Source organism: Gekko japonicus, unplaced genomic scaffold (genome assembly GCF_001447785.1).
Source record: "Gekko japonicus isolate JY-2015 unplaced genomic scaffold, Gekko_japonicus_V1.1 scaffold211, whole genome shotgun sequence".
Taxonomy (NCBI): domain Eukaryota; kingdom Metazoa; phylum Chordata; class Lepidosauria; order Squamata; family Gekkonidae; genus Gekko; species Gekko japonicus.
Genome location: NW_015164187.1, coordinates 1,070,228 through 1,081,963, shown reverse-complemented (window position 1 = coordinate 1,081,963; position 11,736 = coordinate 1,070,228). Strand labels below are relative to the sequence as shown.

Sequence of the window (11,736 nt, the reverse complement as noted above, 5' to 3'; positions counted from 1 at the left end):
AGAGCTCATTGGATCCAGCTGTCTTGAGGCCCACAGGGATTCTGAAGTCTTTCTTCAAATTAACCTCTGCTCATCTTGCCCTCTGCTTGCTATCTATTGCCCTCATGTTGTCCTCTCTGCTGGCATTAACCTCTGCTCATATTGCCCTTTACCAGGTACAAACATGCCAGCCACATTTGGCCACTTGGCAGGAGGCTATGATGCCCAGTACTATGGCTACCTCTGGAGTGAGGTGTACTCCATGGACATGTACTACACACGCTTCAAGCAAGAGGGGATCATGAACTGTAAGGTACGGGAGCCCAAAGCCACACAAGGTCCGGCTGATGGGGTGGTGCCGGGTGGAGGAGCATACTAATCAGTGTCTGGATTGGCCAGCAAACCAAAACCAGGAAGCCTGACTTGAAGCAGGTTTGCTAACTGTGGTAGGTTGCGGCGCCTTGAACCAGAACCCTGTACCCCTCTGGCCATCTCTGCAGCTCCAGAGCCCATGGCGGAGAACAAACAGAAAGCGGACAAGTGGCTCTGAGCTACAACTTGCGGTGCCCCTCTGGCAAGCCAGGGTTCTTGTTTACATTATTTATAGCCCCCACCCCCCCTCCTCACTTGGACTCAAGACGGATTAGACGGAGTGAGCCAATACAATCGACAGATGGGACGTTCAGTAATCAATGAAGTAGACCCTGACCCGGATAAGCCAAGCAAGCCCAATCTGGTCAGATCTCGGAAGCTAAGCTTTCTTCAAATACATTAGAAGCAGGAAACCAGCCAGGGAGGCAGTGGGGCCCTTGGACGACCAAGGGGTAAAAGGAGTATTGAAGGATGATAGGGAAATGGCTGAGAAGCTAAATGCATTTTTTGCCTCCGTCTTCACTGTGGAAGATGAGAAGTGCTTGCCCACTCCAGAACCACTGATTTCAGGAGGGGTGTTGGAAGACCTGAGTCAGATTGAGGTGACGAGAGAGGAGGTCCTAAAACTGATAGACAACTTAAAAACTGATAAATCACCAGGCCCAGATGGCATACATCCGAGAGTTCTGAAAGAACTCAAATGTGAACTTGTAGAGCTCCTGACAAAGATATGTAATCTTTCCTTAAAATCTGCCTCCATTCCTGAGGGACTGGAAGGTAGCTAATGTCACTCCCATCTTTAAAAAGGGTTCCAGAGGAGATCCGGGAAATTTTTGCTCACAAGTCTCCACAGCTTAGAGGGAGCATTGCCACCAATCTCCTGCGCTGCTTGATTTGGGTGACTAATGGAGAAAGAAAATATGCTGCGTTTCTTGTGTATTGCAAATTCCATTAAAATCTCTCATGAAACTTTAGGTGCCTCCTTCATTGTCTGGTCAGAATAAAACTTCTCAGCTATCGATCATAATTTTCATTGGGAAACAGATTAAAAATACACAGATAGATAAAAGCTGTCTCCTCAAACTGATGCTGGTATAAATTGTATTTTGGATCCTGCCATTTACAAACTGCTGAAGTGGACCAAGATTTGATGCACATCTGTCACTGGCAATTTTGAGTCTCTGACTCCTCTGTATACTGGGGCTTGTACCTAAATGACACAAACAAAAGGGAAATAAAGCAGAACCCCAGGAACAATGTAAAGACTAATAAAATGTATTCCAGCACAAGTTTTTATTCCAGCATAAACTGTGTGAGTCTCTGACATGCCACCTCTGCTATTCTATTTTGCTGCTACCCATCTGGAACAATACACACAGAGTATAAAAATGTCCAAAGGGATGACCTGGAGTATTCATTGATAGTTGGAGGAGAGCACAACACACCTTTTAAGTAGCAAACTTGTGCCAACATGTTTCAAACAATAGTGCTTCCAAGAACTAAGATCCCTGGCATAGATCTCACATAGTGCAAGTATGATCATATTTGGTATTTGAATAGTTACATTCCATAGTCTTTGTGCTTCTGGAAACCTTTTCCACTATTGCTTTCACTCAGAAATGAATACTTGAAGAACCAAGTGAAATTTGTTTTAATTAGCAAATACTAGTTAGAGAAATGTCTCTACAAAAAGTATTTTCTGTAAAGAGATACCAAAGAGTTTTGTGATGCGTTAATAAGCAGACATCTCTGACATGACATGATTCTTCTTGCACAGTGGTGGCAATATTTGTAACAGGGGTCTTGTTGTAGAAAAAGAGCTGCCGGAGCTCATTAGCATAACTTATTTGCATATGCCACGCCCCCTGACATCACCCGAAGTGTGTCAGAAGGCCCGGCTACTTACCCTCCTGCTTCATCCTCATTCCCAAACGGAATGAGGATCGAAGCAGAGGGCGGGGTAAAGAAGGGGGCGGGGCTTCACCACGTGACCGCCCCGCCCCCTAGAGGTTCTCTTCCGGAGCTCCGTACCTGAGAGCTCCCCCCCGACTAGAGCCCTGATTTGTAATTTTTACCCATTTTAATGGGTACATCACTATTGAATGTTTGATTGTCATGACTTCCCTGTCCACTAGAGGTACTGAACTGCAAAGCTGAGGTTTGTAAGTATAACACTGGTTTTGCTCTCAAAAGTGATAAAGCTTGTGACTCATTCTAGAGGGCTCAGTTACACAAGACACTGGAAGTTTAATTAACACACACACAGAGGCATCCGGAACCTGATTCATATTGGAACTGCAATGCGGAGATGGGTGAGTTTTCACCCTGAACAATTTTCCAGGGATGAAACAGCTCTGGGGAGCTGCCATTTGCCCCATTGGGGCAAACATAAAGAAAGGGAGCTGTGTTCATCTTGTGTAGCTGAGCCTTTAGTCAGATCAGATAGTCAATTACTTCTGTATGCTTTTGATCTGACTCATGGCTGTTTTTCCTCTGATTTGTGTCCCTAGCCTGACTTTGGGAGTGGTTGGAATGCAGTTTCACAGCATATTTGTTGCTTGTAAGTGCTTTGAAGGGTAGATTCCTATTAATAAATCTAGTTTCTTCGTATGTAACAGCCCCTTGAAATTGCTATGTAAGTCAGACAAGCGGATAGCAAAACCCCAGGAGCCACCTCTTTTAGGAAATGGTGTTCACGCTACCCTGATCTTCAAAGGTGCAAAGATCCGTGCAGTGTATTTAGCAGGCAGGGCATCCTGCGAAGGAAAAAGATGCAGCTCATTAAAGCGCGCACGCACACACAGTAGTTCCAGTGATAAAAAATGGCCACTATTTCCACAGATAACTAAAGTCAGTGGTATAATATGGGACTATCCTATAGGCTATCTATTTCCTTCTGTTAACTGAAGTGCTGCAACTTGCAGTTTTGCATGTCATGAAAAGGAAAGAGACAACCTTGTCATCTGGTTGCTTGCAAACATGAGTAGACTGCTAGTGGATACATGAAGGTACCTTAGACTAGACCTGTACATGCACGTTGGCTGAATACAGCAGCCATGCATCCACATGATTGTTAGCTTATGAGCATGGTGCATATTTGGTTGGCCCTACGGCCTGATAAATGATATGATGAATTAGGTTTTTCTGTATGGCGATACTCTGTGATGTTACTCGGCAATTTTAATTTGACTCTGTGTGTACTCAGATTACTGTATTTTTATTTATATGCCAATAAAAGGCTTTGGATGGATGGTGCATATTTGGGAAGACAATCCTCATGTACTCTCCCTGTGATTGTCAAATTTTGGAAAACTGTGTCCCCCATCAGTGTCCCCCTCTGCCATGCTCATAAGCCAGGGATCATGCAGAGGCTATGGGCAAGGCCAGAGCATTTTATGTCCATTTTCTTTTTCTACACATTGGCTGAATTGTGGAGATGTTCTGTGGACAGAGCGAAGTCAGGCCATTGGTCTGTCAAGGTCAGAATTGTCATCTCTGGCAACAACTCTCAAACATCTCAGCTTTTTCACACCCTGGTTATCTGATCCCTTTCAGCTGGAGGCACCAGGGATTGAACCTGGGACTTTTTTCTTGCAAAACCAAATGCTTTGTCACTGAGTCATGGCACCTCCACAAAATCTCCCCATTTTTTAGTTGTTCAGTCGCACAGTCAAGTCCGACTCTTCACGACCCCATGGACCAGATCACGCCAGGCCTTCCTGTAAAAAGGATACATGTGCTGCTTCTCCCTCAGTCCAGGATCTTTGTGTGTGTGTTACCAGGTTCATTAGCATGACAGTGCGTTGGCTCAATTTCATGTTCGTTGAAACTATGACACTGTCTAACCATTTTATTTTGACCCATATAGCTCTCCAGGCCAAAAAGCAAAACCCACCTTTCTTAAGTCTTGGTCCACTAGGGCACTTAACTCAAATGATTATCAGTTCACAGCTCATCAGTCCACATATGGACCTGAGAGAGAATAACTTTCCCACCCATGGGGTTGCCATCTCTGGGTTGGGGAGGGAATTCAGTGGGGTGTAATGCCCTAAAGTCCACCTTCCAAAGCAGCCATTTTCTCTAGGGAAACTGACCTCTGTTGTCTGGAGATCAGTTGTAATCCCAGAAGATCTCCAGCTATCACCTGGAGGTTACTAAATCTGAAAAACACTAGTGAAGGAATACACACAAAATTCTGTTTGAAATTACAAAAAAACTCTTCTCCCTCTGGGGTGGAGGACATCTTGCTGGGTGATTCTCACCGTCCAATCAGGGAGGCAGGAACCTTTTTTTTAACTTCCTGTCTCTTGCCTGTGGGAGTTGCCCTCTTCAGTTCTTTTCCTGCCTCAATAGGGAGAGCACCAGTCAGGTGTTATAGCAAGCTGAGGAGCTCTGCTGTTTCCCTTGACACTAAAGTCTATTCAGTGTTCCACGGCTCCACAAAGCCAAAAGCCATGTCAAGGGAAATAGCACAGCTCCTCAGCTTGCTATAAAGCCTGAGAGGTAGAGTACAGTTGGGAACAGAGGAGAAGCACCTAGGCACATCCTGCACTCCGCAGGAAATGACCCCTGTATGCAGTTCCTGCACCAGTCCCCTCAACTCTTTCCTGGCTTTACCATATGATTACAGCCTGATGAAGGGTCAAAATGGAAATTTACCTGGGACATCCATTGCCGTGGTTAATGTTATGTGGTTAACCTCATATATTGTGGTTTAGCTTCATATGTTTAAATTCAACTTGTACTGCATCTTTAAAGAATAGTTAATAAGAGTTTTTTTGTAATTTCAAACAGGATTTTGTGTGTATTTCTTCACTACAGTGTTTTTCAGATTTAGGATACTACACACACTATAGCCATTTTTTGTTATATCACCTGGAGGCTGGCAACCCTAATTTAATGGTGAGTCCATGGATGAAGGAGCTGTGGTGGCTCAAGTGGTTAAGACACTGAACTGCAGGCTGTGGAGGGTCGGTAGTTCAGCAATTCGAGACCCGAGTGTGCCGCATGATGGAGTGAGCTCCCGTCTCTAGTTCCAGCTCCTGCCAACCTAGCAGTTCAAAAGCAAGAAATTGCAAGTAGATAAATAGGTACCACTTCAATGTCTTCGGACAGCACTGGCTCTTTGGCTTTGAAACAGAGATGAGCACTGCAACCCTAGAGTCAGATTCGACTGGCTTTCGAGCAAGGGAACCTTTACCTTTACCATGGATGAAGCTAGTTTGGAACCAAGTGTGTCAAGTTAGATGTCTTTAGGCATTTGTTTTTGACTTGAAATCCACCATGGAGCAATCACAAAACTTTTTGTGATATATGAATAGAGCAACTTGTTAAACCTACCTTAAAGCACATTGAAATCAGGCTATAAGCAAGCCTTTCTGGTAATTCACTTCCTTGTTTGCAGATGTTTAGCATATGTACAAGTAGGAACTGTTAACACTGTCCTCTTTCTCCTAATCATAATTTACTCAGACACACTTGAGCTTTGCTCTTAACAATCCTCCAAACTAGAGTGCGTGTGAGCCAGGAATGTGAAAAAAACTACCCCTAGGCATTCATTCACTCCACACTACATATAAATTATAGCTAACTGATTCCTACCAGAAAGGGTAGTATAATAAAAAGTAGTTACCCACAGCAGACCTGGTGTGGCACAAACACTTCCTTGGGGTTGGGGAGGGGGCAGTTACATTCAAGGAGGCTGATGGGTAAGAAGTCATCAGAAGCAATTCTGAAGATTATACCAAGCAAAAATATACTCAACACAAGAGATAATCAGAATATTTCAACTTGATGCATTTGTAAATCCAGTGAGAATATAGAGTTCACTGAAAATATTCAGTTTACTCTTCCTTCCCTGCTGTTATATATCTATAATTCAGAACTTGGGCCTAGAGGGTAAGTAAAAAGAAATCTGCACAGTGGGGCCAGATACAGAAGGGGGGAGATACTTTTACAAATGGGGGGCGGGGGGAAGACCTATATATTTGGAGGGGAACATGAAAAAAAAAGGTATTATAAAGTTTTTAAATACCAAGGCCTCATGTGGATTACCTCATGAAATTTGGCATCTATTTTTAATTGCCCAGTTGTCTGTGGTTGCCTAAGTAATCCAAAATGGCTGCTGCAGAAGTGAGTTGGGAGTGAGGGAAAGAAGGAATGCGTAGGTAGTGCACACAAGAAGTGTAGGGGGAGCAAACCAAGAGGAGAGGGAGGAAAGGAAAATGAAGCGAAGGGGTTAATGGGCCTGCAGAGAAGGAAAGATCTGCAGGGTTTACAAGTAGGGTTGCCAGCTCTGGGCTGGAGAATATCTGGAGATTTTGGAGGTGGAGCCTAGAAAGGATGGGGTTTGGGGCAGGGAGGGATCTCTGCAGGGTATAATGCCATAGAGTCCACCCTCTAAAAGAGTCATTTTCTCCAGGGGAATTTATCTTGATAGTCAGGAGACCAGTTGTAATGGCAGGAGATCTTCAGGTACCATCTGGAGGTTGACAACCCTGTTTACAAGAGGAAGGAAACGTTTCAATAGCATGAGGTGGAGGACAAGCTGGGAGGGTGAGTTTTCACATGTTCCTCACTTATATATTGCTAATTCTCCACTTCTGTCATCCCTGCTCCATCATGATAGAGCAGAAATGTGACAGAAGGGAAGAACCAGAGAGTGTTCTGAGCCTGGCATACTGGGCAAACCAGACAGGGTCAGGAGGCCTTGTTGTAGTCTCTTTCACTGACTTTTAGTCCCTGACCCGAAAGACATCCATTTAGCCTCGACAAGGGCCAGGGACTTTTCTGCCCTGGCCCCGGCCTGGTTAAACATGCTCCCACTTGAGATCAGGGCCCTGTGGGACTTATTACAGTGCTGCAGGGCCTGTAAAATAGAGCTATTCCGCCAGGCCTTTGGCTGAGGCAGCAGACATCTGAGGCAGCTGACATCCCGTGACCCTCCCTGAGCCTGCTTGTAAGGGAGGGTGGGATATAAAAATAAATAAATAAAATCCTGTGTCCACCAGGAGAACTCGATGGGTCTGTGTAGTACATTGAGCCACTCAGCCTCTCTAATGGATCCTCCCCCTGGTGTCATCCTAGAGAAATGACATGGAATGTTCTAAGCATCTCACACAATCTTAAAACACCAGCAATGGTACAAGCAGCCAGAGGCAGTGGTTGGGGCCTGAAGCATAAGAGGATGAGGGAGAGGCAAGCAAGACAGTGTGTAATCTTATAGGGAGAGGGCTGGGCATGCTTACTAGGAAACAGAGCTGCCATCAGACTCCCAAGTGTTCTCACATATGTACAGGAATCAAGGGCCTCCCAATGAAGTGCAAGACCATTTGTATTCTTGTATACAAACATATAAACCAAGTCAGTAAAAACAAGACCTGGAGCTGACTGTGGCTCAGATCATGAGCTACTCATTGCAAAATTCAGACTTAAACTGAAGAAAATTGGGAAAACCACTGGCCATTCAGGTTTGACCTAGATCACATCCCTGCTGAATATACAGTAGAGGTGAAGAATAGATTCAAGGGTCAAGATCTGATAGATAGAGTACCTGTAGAACTGTGGACGGAGGTTCGTGACATTGTACACGCGGCAGCAATCACCACCATCCCAAAGAAAAAGAAATGCAAGAAAGCAAAGTGGCTGTCTGTTGAGGCTTTACAAATAGCAGAGGAAAGAAGGAAAGCGAAAGGCAAAGGCGAAAAGGAAAGATTTACCCAACTGAATGCAGATTTCCAGAGAACAGCAAGGAGAGATAAGGAGGCCTTCCTGAATGAACAATGCAAAGTAATAGAGGAAAACAATAGAATGGGAAGGACTAGAGATCTCTTCAAGAAAATTGGAATGTGAAGTTAAATGGGCCTTAGAAAGCATTACTAACAACAAAGCTAGTGGAGGTGATGGTATCCCAGTTGAGCTATTCAAAGTCTTAAAAGATGATGCTGTTAAAGTGCTGTACTCAATTTGCCAGCAAATTTGGAAAACGCAACAGTGGCCACAGGATTGGAAAAGGTCAGTATACATTCCAATCCCAAAGAAGGGCAATGCCAAGGAATGTTCAAACTATCGCACAATTGCACTCATATCACACACTAGCAAGGTCATGCTCAAGATCCTACAAGCTAGGCTTCAACAGTACATGGATAGAGAACTGCCAGAAGTACAAGCTGGGTTTCGAAGAGGTAGAGGAACGAGAGATCAAATTGCCAACATTCGCTGGATTATGGAGAAAGCAAGAGAGTACCAGAAAAACATCTACTTCTGCTTCATTGACTATGCTAAAGCCTTTGACTGTGTGGATCACAACAAACTATGGCAGGTCCTTAAAGAGATGGGAGTACCAGACCACCTCACATGTCTCTTGAGAAACCTGTATAAGGGCCAAGAAGCGACAGTTAGAACCGGATACGGAACAACTGATTGGTTCAGCATAGGAAAAGGAGTACGACAAGGATGTATACTGTCACCTTGCTTATTTAATATATATGCAGAGTACATCATGCGAAATGCTGGCCTGGATGAATCACAAGCGGGAATTAAGATTGCTGGGGAAAAGATCAACAACCTCAGATATGCAGACGATACCACTCTAATGGCAGAAAGTGAAGAGGACCTAAAGAGCCTCTTGCTCAGAGTAAAAGAGGAGAGCGCAAAAGTGGGCTTGAAGCTCAACATCAAAAAAACTAAGATCATGGCATCCGGCCCCATCACTCCTTGGCAAATAGAAGGGGAAGCTGTGGAAGTAGTGACAGACTTCACGTTCCTGGGATCCCAGATCACCGCAGACTGTGACTGCAGCCATGAAATTAAAAGACGCCTGCTCCTTGGGAGGAAAGCGATGGCGAACCTAAACAGCATGATAAAAAGTAGAGACATCACCCTGCCAACAAAAGTCCGCATGGTCAAAGCAATGGTATTCCCAGTAGTCATGTATGGCTGCGAGAGTTGGACTATAAGGAAGGCCGAGCGCGGGAGGAAAGCAATGGCGAACCTAAACAGCATGATAAAAAGTAGAGACATCACCCTGCCAACAAAAGTCCACATGGTACAGTACATTTTGGGTAGCAAAGGCTGAATGGTGTAGCATAGTATAGCCTGATCTTGTCAGATCTCAGTTGGCCCCTGCCACATGGCAGGGAAAACACTGGTGAAAGTGCGGCTAATTAGAGCCGCACCAAAATAGAGACGCTGCGGGCGGGATCCCATGGAGCCGCGCGCCGTTGCTCCCCAGCACGATCAGATGCCGGGGAGGAAGAGACGAGTGGGAGGGGGAGGCTGCGCAACTCAGCCAGGGGTCGGGGATGCGCCGGCGCAAGGATGAGCCGCCGATCCCACGGTGCACTTTTTTGGCGGAAGGGATGGATGGGGGATGGGCGCAGCACGATTCCCAGATGTTGCTGTGGGATCGCGCCCGTTTGCTGCGGCCCCGATCCGTCCCTCTCCCGGCCCAAAACCCCTCGTGTGAACAGGGCCGTTGCTAAGCAGCATTGGACCACTAAGGAAGACTATGCAGAGGAAGGCAATGGCAAACCACCTCTGCTTCTCACTTGCTTTGAAAGCCCCTTGCTGGGGTTACCATAAGTCGGTTGCAACTTGATGGCATTTACATACATACAATACATTTTGTTGTTGTTGTTCAGTCACACAGTCGAGTCCGACTCTTCGCGACCCCATGGATCATCTCCCGCCAGGCCCTCCTGTCTTCCGCCGTCCTCTGAAGTTGGCTCAATTTCATGTTCGTTGCATCGATGACACTGTCTAACCATCTCATCCTTTGCCGTCCCCGTCTTCTTTGACCTTCAATCTTTCCCAGCATCAGGGTCTTCTCCAGGGAGTGCTCCCTTTAGGAAGTAGTTATATGGCCCTCCAGGTGAAAAGTGGCTTTTTCCCAAGTCCATTCCACATTTTACATGGCAGCAAATCCACACTTTTATGTTGCAGTGGCTTTGTGACTGAGTATATACTCAGCAGGGAGCTACAACCAGGTTTGGCTCTTCAACTTATATACCGTTTATGAGGTGTGTGTTCAATAGCTCATTCACACATTACAGTTTTAGATGTTCCCTTAAAATAGGTATACTCCTAAAAAAGATATTAAAACAGAAACTCCTTTTATGGATGCCAAAATGGCTATGATATGAATGATAAGAAGTGAAGCCTAAATGTAAACTGCTAAATTATGAATTCTCTTTTACTGTTTTCCCATTCTTTTGTGAAAACATTATACCACTGTCTTAGAGTTAAAAGAGATCAGAAGGCTATCAGGACCTCACTTCAAGGCAGAACAACTGCACACCAGTTTATCAACGTGTGTAGCACAGAATACAATAAGCCACATGAACAAAGTAGATTCACTGTGATAAAGTGCCTGCAGAACAGATGAGCAGGATATTTTAAATTTATATATCTACAAAATTTATAACCCACTTTTCTGCCCTCATCAGGGCCACCAAGGTGACTAACAGATTAAAAATGTACATAATAAAATATGTCTTGAAAACTATTAAAATCAACAACATCATTAAAACAATTAAAACCAAGTTAAAATATACATACATGCAAACATAAAAACAATCAGCCAAACATAGGTCAGGAAGGAGGATCACTGGGAATGCCAGATGAAACAAAGAGATCTTCACCCGCTGGTGTAAGATGGCAACAAAAGGGGACGGGCAAGTTCCAGAGTTTTGGTGCCATGGTTTGAGAAGGTCCTTTCCTGGGTTGCCATCCATCTAATCTCAGAAGGCAGATACAACTGAAGCAGTGCCTTGGAAGATGACCATAGCGGTCAGGTGGGTTGTAGGGGAGTAAACAGTTCTTCAAGTTTGCTGGTCTCAAACCATTTAGGGCTTTAAAGGTCAACACCAGCATCTTGAATTATGCCTGAAAACAGCCTTTGTAGATAGACTAAAATTGACTGGAGTAATATGGTCCCTATGACCCACTCTAGTCAACATCCTGGCTGCAGCATTCTGCATCAACTAAAGAGTCTTAACACTTTTCAAGGGCAGCCCCACGTAGCATTCATTGCAGTAATCTAATCTAGATGTAACCACAGCATGCACCACAGTGGCCAGAAGGCCGCAGCTGGTTAACCAGTTCAAGCTGATAGAAGTAGGGTTGCCAGCACAGAGCTTGCAGCTGGTGGGAGACTCACCACTTCCAGCACATCTGGAAGAGATATTAGTGTATCACTGGGGGTACTCTAGCAGTCAGCCCCAAACACTATGGCTTAAACACAGAGTTTTGATTGACTGCTACAGCGTCCCGGGTGACATGCTAACATCATTTCTGGTCATTGTGGAAGTGATATCAGTGTGTCAGGATGCTTGCCACTGCCTCCCCATTTCCCTCTAATTTTAGTTCCCCCCACCCTGTCCCCAG

At 45.0% G+C, this 11,736-nt stretch overlaps 1 protein-coding gene across 1 annotated transcript in view; it reads left to right on the top strand.

Annotated features, from left to right (window-relative positions):
- The first annotated feature begins 163 nt into the window (after positions 1-163).
- LOC107107842 (fer-1-like protein 4) overlaps positions 164-11,736 on the top strand; it is a 90,748-nt gene continuing 79,175 nt past the window's right edge. Inside the window, exon 1 of the mRNA XM_015408191.1 lies at positions 164-292. Within this exon, the coding sequence (XP_015263677.1) occupies positions 164-292 (129 nt within the window). The remainder of the gene's footprint in view (positions 293-11,736) is intronic.